Raw genomic sequence first — 18,748 nt, 5'->3', positions numbered from 1 at the left:
TCACGCTGGCTATTACAGGAACTGCCTGCTTTTCTCTCAGGTGCCGGGACAACATTTGCATGTCTTGTGCCATAAGAGTTCGTGCTTCAGTCCCCGGGCACTGACTATGGGCTCTGGGGTGATGTGTATTGCCACTGCTGTGATTCCGGTCAAGGGCATGTACCTTGGTTGCAGGCACATCCCCAGTAGGGGGTGTGCAGGAGGCAGCTGGTCGATATTTCTCATCGATGTTTCTAGCTCTCTATCCCTCTCTCCCTTCCTCTCTGTAAAAAATCAATAAAAAAAAAATATATATATATATATATATATATATTTATTTATTTATTATTATTTTTTATTATTTTTTTGCAGCTCTGAGGTAAACTTTTATTTCTTGGCTGACAGGACTTTCACACCCACACTCCTCCCAGCACCTTTTACCTGCCCAAGCAGCGGCAGCCTCGTCCAAGGGTGCCATGGCCAAAGAGTTGGGAGTCATTTCACATTCTAAGCTGGAGGAGTGAGGGGGTTTGCAGATACTCCCCCCCACAAACCTTTGCCAGCAAGAGGCCATGACTCACCTCAATCCCAAATCCTGCATCCTGGTGGGAGGTGACAATGCTCCCTTCCAGCTCTCCCCACCTGAGGGGCATGACTAGGCAGGGCAAGACACAGGCCCCAGCTCCAGTAACGGTAGCTCCCCGACACTGCCCCTGCCCAGGTCACAGCCCCAGCTCCCATCACAGGGCAGCACAGGTCTCTCCCCTGCTTGGTCCTCAGCAACTATATAGATATATTTTTTTTTAAAAAGGGAACTCCCAAGTGTGCTCGAGCTCTCTTTAAAAAAGAAAGTAGTCCTTCTCAGGGGAAGGCGGCTTTGAGGTATGAGGGGTAAGAGCATCTGCAGTCTGCAGGGGCTCTGGATGCCCCTGGGCTGACCTGTCCACTCCTCAGCCTCAGCCCATCCCCAGGTGGCAACTCCAGCCCCAAAGCCCCGGGTACACTGGGGCCAGGATCTGAGGCTCTAAATTCCAGGACGGGAGGCTTGTAGCTTACAAACTAGTGAGACAGACAGACCTCACACCTAAAATCACGAAAACACACGGATTGCAAATTCAATTCGGTGAAGAAAAAGTTCCGGGCCCGGAAAGCAGGTAACAGGAGCCATGCATACATTGTGGGGGCGAGGGTCAAGGATATTACACACATGATAGCCGGGGGTTGCAATCCTGAATCTTCCCGTGGATGGCTGCAGGGCACCTGTGAGCCCCTGAATTAGTGTTGACAGCTTCTGCATTTAATCCGGGGAGGGGCCAGATTCCTCCGAACTCGCACCTCTCGCCTGGCCAGTGGCTGCCCTAGCGAGAGCCAGCCTCCCGGCACTGTCTCCTCTCCCACGGGCCTCCACAGGCTGCTGCTCGTGACCTTGGTGACCGCGGACCTCCTGCACGCTGACCTCGGTCGGGGCCGGGTCCCGAACCAGGGCCGCTGAGCATCTTTCTCCGGGTGTTCCCACGCGCGCCCCCTGCAGGTCTCTGTGGGAACAGCCGAGGCGCGCCCCCGGCTCCTCTGCGCATGCGGAGCCGGCCGGGCGCCCCGCCCCTTTCCTCCCGGCGCGCGCGCGCACGACGTCGCCTCTGACGTCACGAGGGCGTGGTCCCCTCAGCGGATTCGGAGCCTGGACTCCGCCCGCCTCAGAGTCCGCGAGACGGCGCGCGCCCCCGGGGAGCCCTCAGCGATGACGGTGAGTGGTCCTGGGACTCCCCAACCCCGGCCACCGTCCCGGGGACCCCCCCAAACCCGGCCACCGTCCTGGGGGGTGGTGGTGAGGGTGAGTGTGCCCATCCCCCGCGCCTGCACCCCTTCGCACCTGCTCGGACCACTCCCGGCCGCCCCCCTTCTCCCCTGTCTTGGCCCTCCATGGGGAGCGGGGGGATGGTCCCCGACCCCCCCCAAACCCCAAGCCCACGCCCCACGCCGACCTTTGCACCGCCCCCCTCCGCAGGCCAGCTCCGTGGAGCAGCTGCGGAAGGAGGGCAACGAGCTGTTCAAATGCGGGGACTACGAGGGCGCCCTGGCGGCCTACACCCAGGCCCTGGACCTGGGGACTGCGACGGCCCAGGACCAGGCCATTCTGCACCGGAACCGGGCCGCCTGCCACCTTAAGCTGGTGAGGGAGCCCCCTTTCCCCCCCACTCTCTCTGCTCTTCCCCCCGGGGCCTGCCTGTCCGCCTTGCATATCTCGCCGCTGCGAGGGAGTCCTGACTGGACATTCACCTGTGGGATGTCCTTTTTAAATATATTTTATTGATTTTGTACAGAGAGGAAGGGTAAGGGATAGAGAGCTAGAAACATCGATGAGAGAGAGTCATCGATCAGCTGCCTCTTGCACACCCCCTACTGGGGATGTGCCCGCAACCAAGGTACATGCCCTTGACCGGAATCGAACCCGGGACCCTTCAGTCCCCAAGCCGACGCTCTATCCATTGAGCCAAACCGGTCTCAGCGTGTGGGATGTCTTTTAAAAAATATATATATTTTATTGATTTTTTACAGAGAGGAAGGGTAAGGGATAGAGAGCTAGAAACATCGATGAGAGAGAAACATCGATCTGCTGCCTCCTGCACACCCCCTACTGGGGATGCGCCGCAACCAAGATACATGCCCCCAACCGGAATCGAACCCGGGACCCTTGAGTCCGCAGGCCGATGCTCTATTCACTGAGCCACACCGGTTTTGGCTTATTGATTTTTTACAGAGAAGAAGGGAGAGAGATAGAGAGTTAGAAACATCGATGAGAGAGAATCATCGATCAGCTGCCTCTTGCACACGCCCTACTGGGGATGTGCCTTCAACCAAGGTCCATGCTCTTGACTGAAATCGAACCTGCGACCCTTGAATCCGCAGACGGACGCTCTATCCACTGAGCCACACCGGTTTCGGCTGATGCTCTTGTTTTTTTTTCCTTTTGCAGGAGGATTACAGCAAAGCAGAAACCGAGGCCTCCAAAGGTAGAGACACGTGCCCTGTGTGTGTGGAGGGGGCCGTGGGGCTTCGGTGGCGGGCCAGGCCCTGGGACCACTGCACCATCACCTTCTCCTCTCTGCCCCCCCTGAAGCGCACCTGCCTTCTGTCCCACTTCCTCGGGCCTTTCCTTTTCTGCAGCTACCCTCACCTTCTCTGAGGCTGGAGTGCTGAGCCCCCCCACGCGTCCCCCCGCCACCTTCCTCTGGCCCTCGAGACCTGTCCCTCCTGCTCCCGCCTGGAGACGGGGGCCTCCCTGGCGCTGACCGGGCTCCCGTTTGTGCTCAGCCATCGCCGAGGACGGCGGGGACGTCAAGGCGCTGTTCCGGCGGAGCCAGGCCCTGGAGAAGCTGGGCCGCCTGGACCAGGCCGCCCTGGACCTGCAGCGCTGCGTGAGCCTGGAGCCCAGGAACAGAGCGTTCCAGGAGGCCCTGCGCAGCCTGGCGGGCCAGATCCAGGAGAAGGTGCGTGAGGGAGGGGCGTGGGGAGCACGGGGGCGGAGGGATCCCGGTGAAGGGGTGTGGGTCAGGGGCGGAAGGAAATAGTTCTGCACAGTCGAGGGACAGCACGCCAGCTTACAGAACGATGCTCAGCCTCGCCAGCGGGTAGGGAAATGCAAACTAAAATAAAGGCAAGGGCCTTAGAGCGTCGGCTTGGGGACTGAAGGGTCCCGGGTTCGATTCTGGTCAAGGGCATGTACGGTGGTTGAGGGCACATCCCCAGTAGGGGGTGTGCAAGAGGCAGCTGATCGATGATTCTCTCTCATCGATGTTTCTAACTCTCTCTCTTCCTCTCTGTACAAAATAAATAAAAAATATATTTAAAGGCAAGGGCCAAAACCATTGTGGCTCAGTGGATAGAGCATCATCAGCCTGTAGACTGAAAGGTCCCGGGTTGGATTCCGGTCAAGGGCATGTACAATAGCTTGGTTGCGGGCACATCCCCAGTAGGGAGTTTGCAGGAAGCAGCTAATTGATGTTTCTAACTCTCTATCCCTCCCTGTAAAAAACAAACAAACAAAAAAACCATATTAAAAAAAAATAACATAAAATACCGGCTGACTTCTTGTCGGTCTGTCTGGCACTACTTATTTTTATTTTTATTTAAAAAAATATATTTAATTGATTGTTCCAGAGAGGAAGGGAGAGCGATAGAGAGTCAGAAACATCAATGAGAGAGAAACATCGATCAGCTGCCTCCTGCACCCCCCCCACTGGGGATGGGCCCGCAACCAAGGTACATGCCCTTGACCGGAATTGAACCTAGGACCCTTCAGTCCGAAGGCTGACGCCCTAACCACTGTACCACACTGGCTTCGGCTCCGCATCTCTCTTAAAACAGTAAATAAGCAGGCGCCGTGCTCCGGTGTGTTTACCTGTTGCACCTATCGCCTTCCCCGTGTACACGAGCTGGCGTGTGTGTTTATGGCAGCCTCGTCGGTCTCAGTGGAAACCTGGAGCTCGCCTAAATGCCCGGCGGTAGGGGGATGGCTGACTTCGCTGGGCGGCGTCCTACCCGGCAATTACCGAGAGCAGAGAGTAGGTGTATCCACATGCGTAGACATGGAAGGCTGACGCTTAAATGGAAAGAAAAAAAACATGCAATCACACAGGATGATGTCATTTGTGTCAAACTGTTTTTCCCACATACACACCCAAGAACATGCCACATTTTTTCTGCACGTACACTTGGGTATTTAAGTAGGGAGAAAAATGACTTTAAAAATACATGTCAAGCCGAAACCGGTGTGGCTCAGTAGGTAGAGCGTCTGCCTGTGGACTGAAGAGTCCCGGGTTCGATTCTGGAAAAAGGCGTGTACCTTGGTTGCGGGCACATCCCCAGCAGGGGGCGTGCAAGAGGCAGCTGATCAATGACTCTCATTGATGTTTTTCTCTCTCTCTCCCTTTCTCTCTGTAAAAAATCAATAAAATATGCTGGAACCGGTTTGGCTCAGTGGTAGAGCGTTGGTCTGCAGACTGAAAGGTCCCAGGTTCGATTCCGGTCAAGGGCACGTACATTGGTTGCGGGCACATCCCCGGTAGGGGGTGTGTAAGAGGCAGCTGGTCGATGTTTCTCTCTCATCGACGTTTCTAGCTCTCTATCTCTCTCCCTTCCTCTCTGTAAGAAAAATCAATAAAATATATTAAAAGAAAAATACACATCAAAATGTTACACAGAGCCCTGTGTAGAGCAGGATCAGGGAGCGCCTGGGCCGGGCGGGAGCGGGTGCTGTGACTGATGAGTCATGTTTGCTGTGGGTGCCAGAGGGCAGGGAGCCAGGACCGTGGGGAGGGAGAGGCCTGGGGTGATCTTGATCGTTTAGATTATTTTATTTTATAAAATATATTTTATTGATTTTTCACACAGAGGAGGGAGAGGGATAGAGAGTTAGAAACAATGATGAGAGAGAATCATCGATCAGCTGCCTCTTGCACACCCCCCACTGGGTATGTGCCTGCAACCAAGGTACATGCCCTTGACCAGAATCGAACCTGGGACCCCTCAGTCCGCAGGGCGACGCTCTATCCACTGAGCCAAACCGGTCCCAGCCGTTCAGGTTATTTTATTTTATAAAATATATTTTATTGATTTTTCACAGAGAGGATGGAGAGGCATAGAGAGTTAGAAACATCCATCAGTGCCTCCTCCCCACTGGGGATGTGCCCGCAACCAAGGTCCATGCCCTTGACTGGAATCGAACCTGGGACCCTTCAGTCCGCAGGCTGACGCTCTATCCACTGAGCCACACCCGTCAGGGCTGTTCAGATTATTTAAAAAAAAACAAAAAAAACTCCAAAGGAGGACGCTCTGCCCTCACCACCTGCTGGCTCCCAGCAGAGATGGCGCCGCTGGGCGGGGTGGGCCCTGTCTGAGAGGATGCCTCCTCGGAGTGGCACTGCCCTCCGCACGGTGCCCAAGCAGAAGCCGCTCAGGAGGAAAGTGGCCGAGGGGAGAGGGGGAGAAGCTGCCAGGCGAGTCCCTTCCTGCCCGCGGGAGCAGGAGCCGGAGCCGGAGCCGGAGCGGGAGCGGGGTGCCAGCCCGAACCGGGCACCTCGCCTGGCCTCCCCCGGCGGGAGCCAGGCCCGGGAGGGGCCGTGCGTGTGTGTGTGTGTGTGTGTGTGTGTGTGTGTGTGTGAGTGTGTGTGTGTCTCTGTGTCTGTCTGTGTGTTTCTCCCTGTGTGAGTGTCTCTCTCTGTGTGTGTGTTTGTGTGTGCGTGTGTGTTTCTCTGTGTGAGTGTGTGTGTGTCTCTGTGTGTGTCTGTGTGTTTCTCTGTGTGAGTGTCTCTCTGTGTGAGTGTGTGTGTGTGTGTGTGTGTCTGTGTGTTTCTCTCTGTGTGAGTGTGTGTGTGTGTGTGTTTCTCTGTGTGAGTGTTTCTCTGTGTGAGTGTGTGTGTCTGTGTGTGTCTGTGTGTTTCTCTCTGTGTGAGTGTTTCTGTGTGTGTGTGTGTGTTTCTCTGTGTGAGTGTGTGTGTGTGTCTGTGTGTGTGTGTGTTTCTCTCTGTGTGAGTGTTTCTCTGTGTGAGTGTGTGTGTGTCTCTGTGTGTGTCTGTGTGTTTATCTCTGTGTGAGTGTTTCTGTGTGTGTGTGTGAGTGTTTCTCTCTGTGTGTGTCTGTGTGTTTCTCTGTGTGAGTGTCTCTGTGTGTGTGTGTGTTTATCTCTGTGTGAGTGTTTCTGTGTATGTGTGTGTGTTTCTCTCTGTGTGTGTCTGTGTGTTTCTCTCTGTGTGAGTGTCTCTGTGTGTGTGTGTGTTTCTCTCTGTGTGAGTGTTTCTCTGTGTGAGTGTGTGTGTGTCTCTGTGTGTGTCTGTGTGTTTATCTCTGTGTGAGTGTTTCTGTGTGTGTGTGTGTGTTTCTCTGTGTGTGTGTGTGTGTGTGTTTCTCTCTGTGTGAGTGTCTCTGTGTGTGTGTGTGTGTGTTTCTCTCTGTGTGAGTGTTTCTCTGTGTGAGTGTGTGTGTGTCCCTCTGTGTGTGTCTGTGTGTTTCTCTCTGTGTGAGTGTCTCTGTGTGTGTGTGTGTGTCTGTCTGTCTGTCTCTGGCCCACAGTGGCGATGGCCCACGCCTGTCGCTGTCGCAGGTGCGGTACATGTCCTCCACGGACGCCAAGGTGGAGCAGATGTTTCAGATCCTGCTGGACCCCCAGGAGAAGGGCACCGAGAAGAAGCAGAAGGTGAGGGCCCGGGCCGAGGGCGAGCTGGACTTCCGGGGGGCTAGCCTGCTGAGTGCCCTGAGTGCTGGGCTCCTCCCAGAAGCCCCCGGGCCCTCGTTCCTGCCAGGGGCTCGGGACCCACGTTCTCTACCTACCAGCCCCGAGAGCAGGCTCTTCCCCTGCTTACAAAAAAGGGCCCGGCCAGTGTGGCTCCGTGGCTGAGCGTCAACCTATGAACCAGGACGTCACGGTTCGATTCCCGGTCAGGGCACATGCCCAGGTTTTGGGCTCAATCCTAAGTGAGGGGCGTGCAAGAGGCAGTATATCAGTGATGCTCTCTCATCATTGATGTTTCTCTCTCTCTCTCTCCCTCTCCCTTCCTCTCTGAAATCAATGAAAAAATATTTTAAAAATTCAGAGAAAAGAACAAACCAAAGAGCTGCACTGAGGTTGGTTGAGGTCACATCCGGGCCGGAGTGCGGGCCTCTGCCTGCCCAGTCCTGTTTGCGTGCGCGTGTGTGTGCGCGCGCGTGTGTGCGCGTGCGTGCGTGTATGTGTGCGTGTGTGCGTGTGTGTGTGTATGTGTGCGTGCGTGTGTGCATGCGTGTGTGTATGCGTGCATGCATGCGTGTGTGTATGTGCGTGCGTGTATGTGTGCGTGCGTGCGTGTATGTGTGTGTGCGTGTGTGTGCGCGCGCGTGCGTGTATGTGTGCGTGCGTGCGTGTATCTGTGCGTGCGTGCGTGTATGTGTGCGTGTGTGTGCGTGTGTGTATGTGTGTGTGCGTGCGTGCGTGTATGTGTGCGTGTATGTGTGTGTGTGTGCGTGCATGTGTGTGTGTCCCCGCGCTGAGTCCGTGTCCCCGCGCGCCCCTCCCCCGCAGGCCTCCCAGAACCTGGTGGTGCTGGCCCGCGAGGAGGCGGGGGCCGAGAAGATCTTCCGGAGCAACGGCGTGCCGCTGCTGCAGCGCCTGCTGGACACGGGCGAGGCCGACCTCATGCTGGCCGCGCTGCGCACGCTGGTCGGCATCTGCTCCGAGCACCAGTCGCGGGTACGTGGGGGGGGTCTGCCGACAGCCCGCCCTCCGTCCGTGCGTCCCTCCATCCGTCCCTCCATCCATCAGTGCGTCCCTCCATCCGTCCCTCCGTCCCTCCATCCGTCCCTCCATCTGTCCATCCTGCTTTCCCCTCCTCGTCGTACTCCAAAGACCGCTTGAGACAGAGTACACGGAGAGCCATCAGAGGAGAGGAGAATACAACACAGCTCCAAAAAAGCCAATATAATGCGGGCCGGGAAAGGGCACAGCCACCCGCCGAGACCAGATCGCAGGGGCCTGTCCCTCAGCCGCCTCTCGGCGCAGGCGCGTCGCGGTGGGGGGACAGGCCGGGCGGGGAGGCCGGCCCCCGGGGCCGGGGCGGACCCTCAGCCGCTGCGCTGTGCTCTCTCCGCAGACAGTGGCTACGCTGAGCGTGCTGGGGACGTGGCGGGTGGTCTCCGTCCTGGGCGCAGAGAGCCAGGCCGTGTCGCTGGCCGCCTGCCACCTGCTGCAGGTGATGTTTGACGCCCTCAAGGAAGGCGTCAAGAAGGGCTTCCGCGGCAAAGAGGGCGCCATCATCGTGGGTGAGTGCAGGCGGGCCGTGGCCGCCGGGGTTGGGCATGGGGGGCCGGGGTTGGGCATGGGGGGCCGGGGCTGGGCATGGGGGGCCGGGGCTGGGCATGGGGGGCCGGGGTTGGGCATGGGGGGCCGGGGTTGGGCATGGGGGGCCGGGGCTGGGCCGCCAGGCCTTCTGGGAAGTGGCCTGGTGGCTGTTTCCCTCCACGTCCCGAGCAGCCGGGGCTGGCGGGGAAGCAGGATGGGGTCCCCTCCCTCTTTTTAAATTTAATTTAATTTTATTTTAAATATATTTTATTGATTTTTTTTTTACAGAGAGGAAGAGAGAGGGATAGAGAGTTAGAAACATCAATGAGAGAGAATCATCCATAAGCTGCCTCCTGCACACCGCCCACTGGGGATGTGCCCGCAACCAAGGTACATGCCCTTGACCGGAATCGAACCCGGGACCCTTCAGTCCGCAGGCCGACGCTCTATCCACTGAGCCAAACCGGTTTTGGCTATTTTTTTTTCCGGCTATTTTTTTTTTTTTTAATATATTTATTGATTTTGTACAGAGAGGAAGGGAGAGAGATACAGAGTTAGAAACATCGATGAGAGTCATTGATCAGCTGCCTCGTGCACACCCCCTACTGGGGACGTGCTCGCAACCAAGGTACATGCCCTTGACCAGAATCGAACCCGGGACCCTTCAGTCCCCAAGCCGACGCTCTATCCATTGAGCAAAACCGGTTTCAGCCGGCAATTTTTTTTTAAAAATATATTTTATTGATTTTTTACACAGAGGAAGGGAGAGGGATAGAGAGCCAGAAACGTCGATGAGAGAGAAACATCAACCAGCCGCCTCTTGCACATCCCCTACCGGGGATGTTCCTGCAACCAAGGTATATGCCCTTGACCGGAATCAACCTGGGACCTTTTAGTCCGCAGGCCGATGCTCTATCCACTGAGCCAAACCGGTTTCGGCTCTGGCAATTTTTTAAAAGATATTTTTATTGATTTCAGAGAAGAAGGGAGAGTGAGAGAGAGAGAGAGAGAGAGAGAGAGACATCAGTGATGAGAGAGCATCATGGATTGGCTGCCTCCTGCACGCCCCACACTGGGGATGGAGCCCACCACCCGGGCCTGTGCCCTGACCGGGAATCGAACCCTGACCTCCTGGTTCACAGGTCGATGCTCGACCCCTGAGCCACGCCGGCCGGGCCCCCTTGCTCTCTGTCTCTGGCCTCTTGGGAAAGCTCAGAGGTCACTCAGGGCTGGGCCTCCGGGTAACCTCGTCTTCTCGCTGGCAGACCCCGGCCGGGAGCTGAAGGTGCTCATCGGCAGCCTGCTGGAGCTGCTGGCCGAGGCGGGCGTCTCGGCACAGGGCCGGGACCACGCGCTGGGCCTGCTCATCAAGGTCGTGCCCCGCAAGTCTCCCAAGGACCCCGACAACAGCCTGGCCCTCTGGGTCATCGACCAAGGTAGGCGGCGCTGCTTCAGAGAGAGCCGGGACCGAGCCCCCGGGGCCTCTTCGCCTGGAGGGGCCGCGCCAGTCCCGGGTCTGCCCCGAGCACAGCCCGAGGCCTGTGAGGCAGACCCTCCAGCTGGCGCTGTGCCCACGCACGCACCCCGGGCAGGTCCGCCAGCCGGTTTCCGGGAGGCGGGATCCGCTCTCTGTGTCTGAAGGCTGTTCAGGGAGCGAGTATTGCTTCTGTACTGGGGGAGGAGGGGAGAGGGAGTGAGAGAGAGAAGCAGCAATGATGAGAGAGAACCATGGAGCGGCTGCCTCCTGCACGCCCCACACTGGGGATGGAGCCTGCAACCCAGGCCTGTGCCCTGACCGGGAATCGAACCCAGGACCCTAACCCAGGACCCTTCAGTTTGCAGGCCAACGCTCTCTCCACTGAGCCAACCAGCTAAGGCTGTGATTGCCATTTTTCCCTTCAGTTTTTATTTTTTAAATACATATATATATAATATATATTAATAACTTTTAATATACATACATTTTAGCCGAAACTGGTTTGGCTCAGTGGCTAGAGCGTCTGCCTGCGGACTGAAAGGTCCCAGGTTCGATTCCGGTCGGGGGCATGTACCTTGGCTGCGGGCACATCCCCAGTAGGGGATGTGCAGGAGGCAGCTGATCGAAGATTCTCTCTCATCGATGTTTCTAGCTCTCTATCCCTCTCCCTTCCTCTCTGTATAAAAATCAATAAAATATATTTAAAAAAAAATAAAATAAAATACACGGGGTGGCTTCTCAGGTCTGAAGAAGATCCTGGCGGTGGGGGGCGCCCTGCAGGAGCCGGCCGGGGAGCTCGCGGTGACCGCCAACAGCCGCATGAGCGCCTCCATCCTGCTCAGCAAGCTCTTCGACGACCTCAAGTGCGACGCCGAGAGAGAGAACTTCCACCGCCTGTGCGAGAACTACATCAGGTGAGCGAGCGGGCGGGTGAGCGGGCGGGCGGGCGAGGCGCCGGCCCCAGCTCCCGGGGGTGGGAGAGGGATGGGGGGCAATGAAAGGCTTTCCACTCGGGCAGCGGCTTGGGGAGGCCCCACAGTGGCCACGTGTCCAGGCCCACGCCTGTCCCCACGGGGGCCCTCTCTCTCAGATCTCTGTGAGGCCGCCTCACGCCCAGACTCAGCGTTCACTGGGCACTCGCTGTGTCTCTCTGAACACAGCAGTGCCACATGCCAGTTCTCTCCTCTCTCTCTCTCTCTTTCTCTCTCTCTTTTTTTTTTTTAATATATTTTATTGATTTTACACAGAGAGGAATTGAGAGAGATAGAGAGTTAGAAACGTCAATGAGAGAGATACATCGACCAGCTGCCTCCTGCACACCCCCCACTGGCGATGTGCCCGCAACCAAGGTACGTGCCCTTGACCGGAATCGAACCCGGGACCTTTCAGTCTGCAGACCGACGCTCTATCCACTGAGCCAAACCGGTTTTGGCTCTCTCTCTCTTTTTTTTAATAATTAAGAAAAATATATTTGGCCCTAGCCAGATTGGCTCAGTAGATAAAGCGTCGGCCTGCAGACTGAAGGGTCCCAGGTTTGATTCCGATCAAGGGGCATTTGCCTTGGTTGCGGGCACATCCCTGGTAGGGGTTGTGCAGGAGGCAGCTGAATCGATGTTCCTAGCTCTCTGTCTCTCTCCCTTCCTCTCTGTAAAAAAAAAAAAAAAAAATCAATAAAATATATATTAAAGAAAAAAAAAGAAAAGAAAGAAAGAGGGGCAGTTTCAGATCTCACTGGGCACAGGGGACAGGCAGGCGGCGTGGGCAGAAGGCGGGAAATGGCCATGGTCCCAGCCCCGGCGGGAGGGAGGGGGGGTCCCTGTGCGGGGCCCGGTGTGACGGCCGCCCCTGTGCCCGCAGGAGCTGGTTCGAGGACCACGGGCTGGCCGGGAAGCTGCGGGCCATCCAGACGGTGAGCTGCCTCCTGCAGGGCCCCTGCGACGCGGGCAACCGGGCGCTGGAGCTGGGCGGCGTGATGGAGAGCGTGATCGCCCTGTGCGCCTCGGAGCGGGAGGAGGAGCAGCTGGTGGCCGTGGAGGCGCTGATCCACGCGGCCGGCAAGGCCAAGCGCGCCTCCTTCATCACGGCCAACGGCGTCTCGCTGCTCAAGGACCTGTACAAGCGCAGCGACAAGGACAGCATCCGCATCCGGGCGCTGGTGGTGAGGCGGGGCCACCGGGCAGGGTTCCCTCCCCCCGGCCCCCCGCTGGCGTCTCCGGGTGCAGCCCCAGCTCCCGCTAGGGGATCTGCAGGGTGTGTGTCCTGTGGCCACCCAGTCTCACCTCCTGCTGCCAGATGCCCCAGGGGGCGGCCTGGCGGGGGGCATGGCCTCCGAGAGCCTGGCAGGGGCCAGGGCCGGCCCACCCCGGGGGTGCAGCTGCCCAGCTCTGCCTCCGTCCCCCGAGGCCCACCGGCCCTCGCCTCTCTCCCCAGGGGCTCTGCAAGCTCGGCTCGGCCGGAGGGACGGACTTCAGCATGAAGCAGTTTGCCGAAGGCTCCACCCTCAAGCTGGCCAAGCAGTGTCGCAAGTGAGTGGCTCTCGGCCTGCCCTCAGGAGGGGCCCTGGGAGGGGGTGGGGTCTCCCCCGGGGACTCCCCCTGGTTTTGCCCTGTGAGCTGGTTCCTGTCTTTTTTTTTTTTTTTTTTTTAATATATTTTATTGATTTTTTACAGAGAGGAAGAGAGAGGAATAGAGAGTTAGAAACATCGATGAGAGAGAATCATCGATCAGCTGCCTCTTGCACACCCCCTACTGGGGATGTGCCCGCAGCCAAGGTACATGCCCTTGACCGGAATCGAACCCGGACCTTTCAGTCCGCAGGCCGACGCTCTACCACTGAGCCACACCGGTTTCGGCTGCTTCCTGTCTTGAGCAGGTGCCCAGCCTCTGGCGTCCCCTCCCTCCCATCCCGGTTGTCTGACGGCTGTTCCCGGCCTGGCCCGTCCCCCCCCAGGTGGCTGTGCAACGACCAGATCGACGCGGGCACACGGCGCTGGGCCGTGGAGGGCCTGGCCTACCTCACCTTCGACGCCGACGTCAAGGAGGAGTTCGTGGAGGACAAGGCGGCCCTGAAGGCTCTGTTCCAGCTCAGCCAGGTAGCCCGGCTCCTGGTCACCGGGCGCCAGCAGGCCTCCCAGCGCTCGTGGCCCCGGGAGGGAGGGCTGGTGTCTGGAGCGGTCCCACTGCGTGGCGTCCGGGGTGGTCCCACTGTGTGGCGTCCGGGGTGGTCACACTGCGTGGTCACACTGCGTGATGTTTGGGGTGGTCCCACTGCTTGGCGCCCGGAGTGGTCCCACTGCGTGGCGTCCGGAGCGGTCCCACTGCGTGGCGCCCGGAGTGGTCCCACTGTGTGGCGCCCGGAGTGGTCCCACTGTGTGGCGCCCGGAGTGGTCCCACTGTGTGGCGCCCGGAGTGGTCCCACTGTGAGGCGTCTGTAGTGGTCCCACTGTGAGGCGTCTGTAGTGGTCCCACTGTGAGGCGTCTGTAGTGGTCCCACTGTGTGGCGTCCGGGGTGGTCCCACTGTGAGGCGTCTGTAGTGGTCCCACTGTGTGGCGTCTGGGGTGGTCCCACTGTGTGGTGTCCGGGGTGGTCCCACTGTGTGGCGTCCGGGGTGGTCCCACTGTGTGGCATGGACATACTGGCCGCCCCACGGTGTGGAAATGATGAACACTCCAGAGGAGTTGGGGTCACGTGCTGGAGCTCCCACTCTCGAGCCAGGCTGGGCCTGGGCACGTCCCCACATTCATGCTGGTGCCATGCGGTGCAGCCAGGGGCCGAGCTGGGGTCCTGGGCGCGGGCGGCACTGGTGTCAGCGCGGTCTCCCCCCCTCTCCCATTCCCCCCGCAGTCCGAGGAGCGCTCGGTGCTCTTCGCCGTGGCCTCGGCGCTGGTGAACTGCACCAACAGCTACGACTACGAGGAGCCCGACCCCAAGATGGTGGAGCTGGCCAAGTACGCCAAGCAGCACGTGCCCGAGCAGCACCCCAAGGTGAGGCCGGGAGGAGCCGGGGGGAGGCGCTTCCCGGGACCGTGGCCCGGGGCACCCACAGCAGACCAGCCTCACCTTAGGGGGTTTCTCCCCTTTGTTAGCATGTCCGTCCATCCGTGCTGTGAGGGGGTCCCCTCTCCCTGGCTAATGAGCCCACCCCCTTTTGTTCTCTTTTAATACACTTTAGTGATTTTTCACAGAGAGGAAGGGAGAGGATAGAGAGTTAGAAACATCGATGAGAGCTGAAACCGGTTTGACTCAGTGGTAGAGTATCGGTCTGCGGACTGAAAGGTCCCAGGTTCGATTCCGGTCAAGGGCATGTACGTTGGTTGCGGGCACATCCCTGGTTGTGGGTGTGCAGGAGGCGGCTATTCAATGTTTCTCTCTCATTGACGTTTCTGGCTCTCTATCTCTCTCCCTTCCTCTCTGTAAAAAATCAATAAAATATATATTAAAAGCAAAACAAAACAAACAAAAAAACATCGATGAGAGAGAAACATCCATCAGCTGCCTCCTGCACACCCCCCACTGGGGATGGGCCCGCAACCAAGGCACATGCCCTTGACCGGAATGGAACCTGGGACCCTTCAGTCCGCAGGCCGCTGCTCTATCCACTGAGCCACACCGGTTTCGCCTGAGCCGAGCCCCTTGCTAAGCCGCCTCCCTCCCCAGGACAAGCCGAGCTTCGTGCGGGCCCGGGTGAAGAAGCTGCTGGCCGCGGGCGTGGTGTCCGCCATGACGTGCATGGTGAAGACGGAGAGCCCCGTGATGACCAGCTCCTGCCGGGAGCTGCTGTCCAGGTGAGCCGCGCCGTCCGAGGGGGCAGGGCCCGGGGCCGCCCCTCCCCTGAGCCCGCCCCCCACCGCCGCCTTCTCCCGCAGGGTCTTCCTAGCTCTGGTGGAGGAGGCGGAGGACCGAGGCACGGTGGTGGCCCAGGGCGGGGGCAAGGTGAGCCGTCCGCCCTCCCTCCCTCCCTCCCTCCCTCCAGGGTCTCCCCTGCAAAGCCTGACTCCTGGTCAGTGTCAGATGTGGAGCAAAAAGCATTATAATGGGCCCTGGCCAGCCCGGCTCAGTGGGCAGAGCGTCGGCCTGCAGACTGAAGGGTCCCGGGTTTGATTCCCATCAAGGGCACATGCCCGGGTTGCGGGCTCGGTCCCCAGCAGGGGGCGTGCAGGAGGCAGCCGATCAGTGATTCTCTCATCATTGATGTTTCTTTCTCTCTCTCTCCCTCTCTCCCTTTTTCTCAGAAATTAAAAAAAAAGAGCATTATAAACTGGGGTGGGTGGGGAGGAAGGCCCTGCTGTTGAGTGGGTGATGCTAAAGGGCTGGGTCTCCTGTGAAGATGCTGAGTTAGCTTTTCCCTGTGTGTCCTGGACCTCCTTAGCCCCCTGCCCGGCCCAGCCATGTCCAGCCCTTACATGGTGTTTCAGGAAGTGCCTGGGTGGCCTAATGGGACCTCAGAGGCGATGGACGAGGGTCTGAGCCCCGTGATCGGCAAGCCTTGGTGGGGTGCAGCGTGGGGAGGGGGCGGGGAGAACAGTGAGGCGCGCAGTCGGGGCCTCGGGGCCTGGCAGCGTGGGCCTCGCGCCCGGGCTCGCCGTGACCCCCGAGGGCCTGTCCCCGCAGGCTCTGCTCCCGCTGGCCCTGGAGGGCACGGACGTGGGGCAGACGAAGGCGGCCCAGGCCCTCGCCAAGCTCACCATCACCTCCAACCCCGAGATGACCTTCCCTGGAGAGCGGGTGCGTGTCCTCCTCCCGGCCCGGCCCCCGCCCCCCCCCTCGCTGGGCCCTGGCGGCCTCTGACCCGCGCTGGCGGCTCCTCCTCGGGACCCACAGGAAGTGGGACGGGGCGGGCGGCCTGCTGCTGGTGTGTGTGTGTGTGTGTGTGTGTGTGTGTGTGTGTGTGTCCGTGGGCTGGCGGGGGCTGGGCCGGAAGCCCTGACAGCAGGGGCCACGTCGCAGGTCTATGAGGTGGTCCGGCCCCTCGTATCCTTGCTGCACCTCAACTGCTCAGGCCTGCAGAACTTCGAGGCGCTCATGGCTCTCACCAACCTGGCGGGGATCAGCGAGAGGCTGCGGTAAGGGGGCTCCTCCTCGGGGTGCGGCCTGGGCGGGCTTCAGGGCGCAGGTTACCCCCCCCCCCCCCCCCCCCCGGGAGCACCTTGCCGTCTGGAAAGCAGTCTTTTTTTGTCATTTTATTGGTTTGTTTTTTGTTTTGTTTTTTTACAGAGAGGAAGGGGGAGAGAGGGTTAGAAACCTCAATGAGAAAAACATTGATCTGCTGCCTCCTGCACGCCCTCTACTGGGGATGTGCCCGCAACCAAGGTACATGCCCTTGACCGGAATCAAACCTGGGACCTTTCAGTCTGCAGGCCGACGCTCTCTCCACTGAGCCACACCGATTAGGGCTGGAAAGCAGTCTTTGTGCTTGTATATGTGAGAGCCCTCTTCATGCCGCCGAGGGGATAGTTCCATGAGGTCTGGGTTCTCAGCCATGGACTGGCCCGTAGGGCTCAGCGGATGGAGTGTCAGCCTGCAGCCCGGAGGGTCCCGGGTTCGATTCCGATCAAGGGCATGTACCTCAGTTGCAGGCTTGTTCCCCGGCCCCAGTCAGGGCACATGTGGGAGGCAAGCAACGATGTGTCTCTTTTACATCGATGTTTCTCTCTGTGTCTCTCCCTCTCCTTTCCACTCTCTTTAAAAACACACACACACACACACACACACACACACACACACAAAAATCAATGGAAAGGTATCTTTGGGTGAGGATTAATGAAAAGAAGAAGAAAAAAAAAAAGGGTATTGGCCATAACTGCAGGCTCCAGAGTCAACTGCCTGGGTTCGAATCCTGGTTTCTCTGGTTACTGGCGTGTAACCTCACCCAAGTTACTTCATCACCCCATGCCTCGGTTTCCCCTCTGTGAAGCGGGATGGTTGTAGTACCTGCCTCGTCGAATCGTGGTGAAAAGAATCCAATGAGAAAGAACATCTAAAAGCTCTTAACGCGAAGGTGCCTGGCTCCCAGCGATGTGCCCGGCAGATGCGTATTAGCTGTTATTACTTACGCCCAGCTCGCTCCACAGCCTTGGCTTTCTCTTCCGCAAAGTAGTCATGCCAGTCACACCAGCAGGGGGCGTGGGGAGGCTGAGGTCAGACAGCCCGAGGGCCAAGTCCGGGCTAGGGCTCCAGGTCCGTGCCAGCAGCGCCATCACCCCCACCCTTGGCCCTGAATTCCTCATCCAGAGCCTTTCCCACGGTCCCACGTGAGCTCCCAGGCCTGGTGAGACGGTTGGAAGCCACTGCCGTTCACACCTGGTGCCGGAGGGCCCGTGGACACGGCCCCGGGAAGCCCGGGGTCCGGATGGCATGGGGACACCCCAACCCGCCCGCCCTCGGCCCCGCAGGCAGAAGATCCTGAAGGAGAAGGCCGTGCCCATGATCGAGGGCTACATGTTTGAGGACCACGAGCTGATTCGCCGCGCGGCCACGGAATGCATGTGCAACCTGGCCATGAGCAAGGAGGTGAGGCGCGCCCCCGGCCGGCCGGCCCGGGGGCAGGGAGGGGTGCAGACGGGCCGTGCTGAGCGGGCATCGCCCCCCCCCCCCCCCCGCCCTCTTCTGGCCGCAGGTGCAGGATCTCTTCGAGGCCGAGGGCAACGACCGCCTGAAGCTGCTGGTGCTGTACAGCGGGGAGGAGGACGAGCTGCTGCGACGGGCGGCGGCCGGGGGCCTGGCCATGCTCACCTCCCTGCGGCCCTCCCTGTGCAGCCGCATCCCCCTGGTGGTCAGTGCCTCTCCTGGAGGGCGAGGGGGGGCGGGCTCGGCCCCGGCTCGGCATCGGTGGGTGGCTGTGCCCCCTGCCGGGCTCTGCCTGTGGCTCGGAGCTCACCCGACTGTCCCCCCGCAGACCACGCACTGGCTGGAGATCCTGCAGGCCCTGCTCCTGAGCCCCAGCCAGGAGCTGCAGCACCGGGGCGCCGTGGTGGTGCTCAACATGGTGGAGGCCTCGCGGGAGGCGGCCGGCGCCCTGATGGAGAGCGAGGTGCTGGAGATCCTGTCCGTGCTGGCCAAGGGCGCCGAGGGCCCCGTCTCCAAGGCGGCCGCGGCGTGCCTGGGGAAAGCCGTGGAATACGGGCTCATCAAGCCCAACCAGGACGGGGAGTGAGGGGCTGTGGGCACCACCGCGCTTCGCAGCCCAGGGGACCAGCAGCCAGGGGACCAGCACAGCAGCTGTGGCCAGGGGGGCTGGGCTGCCCTCTGAAGCCCTCTGTCCTAAGTCAGGGGCCACACTCCACAGCCCTGCTGCACCAGCACTACCTCCGGCCTCATGCAGAGGGCTTTCCTGCCACCACAGACACTGGCACAGACGGGGCACTGCTCACCCAGCCAGGGCTCCCACAGCCAGCGGCACATCCTCACAGGCAGCGAGCATCACCGAGCCGCTAGCAGGACTGCCCGCCCCAAATAAAAGCGTGTGGAACTCAAGCGTGTGCCT

At 59.4% G+C, this 18,748-nt stretch overlaps 1 protein-coding gene across 2 annotated transcripts; it reads left to right on the top strand.

Moving 5' to 3' along the window:
• Positions 1-1,592: 1,592 nt before the first annotated feature.
• Positions 1,593-18,738, top strand: UNC45A (unc-45 myosin chaperone A). Of its 2 annotated transcripts, XM_036415546.2 has the most exons (20): positions 1,593-1,723; positions 1,985-2,149; positions 2,954-2,990; positions 3,292-3,467; positions 7,079-7,171; positions 8,033-8,200; positions 8,601-8,769; positions 10,054-10,224; positions 11,008-11,179; positions 12,123-12,423; positions 12,696-12,790; positions 13,216-13,357; positions 14,110-14,250; positions 14,923-15,050; positions 15,132-15,198; positions 15,877-15,990; positions 16,213-16,328; positions 17,658-17,775; positions 17,882-18,037; positions 18,161-18,738. In XM_036415546.2, exons 1-20 carry the CDS (start codon positions 1,718-1,720, stop codon positions 18,416-18,418), a joined length of 2,793 nt encoding a protein of 930 aa, XP_036271439.1. In that variant the 5' UTR covers positions 1,593-1,717; the 3' UTR covers positions 18,419-18,738. The 2 variants fall into 2 exon arrangements, with proteins under 2 accessions (XP_036271439.1, XP_036271440.1); XM_036415547.2 differs by lacking the exon at positions 15,132-15,198 and having other exon boundaries at positions 14,907-15,050.
• Positions 18,739-18,748: the final 10 nt, after the last annotated feature.

Source organism: Pipistrellus kuhlii, unplaced genomic scaffold, assembly GCF_014108245.1.
Source record: "Pipistrellus kuhlii isolate mPipKuh1 unplaced genomic scaffold, mPipKuh1.p scaffold_m20_p_50, whole genome shotgun sequence".
Classification (NCBI taxonomy): domain Eukaryota; kingdom Metazoa; phylum Chordata; class Mammalia; order Chiroptera; family Vespertilionidae; genus Pipistrellus; species Pipistrellus kuhlii.
This window is presented reverse-complemented; position numbering and strand designations above follow the sequence as displayed.

Coding starts and splice junctions, on each gene's coding strand:
- UNC45A (XM_036415546.2), top strand. Junction 13,358..14,109: donor CTCTGTTCCAGCTCAGCCAG/GTAGCCCGGCTC, acceptor TTCCCCCCGCAG/TCCGAGGAGCGCTCGGTGCT. Junction 15,199..15,876: donor TGGCCCAGGGCGGGGGCAAG/GTGAGCCGTCCG, acceptor CTGTCCCCGCAG/GCTCTGCTCCCGCTGGCCCT.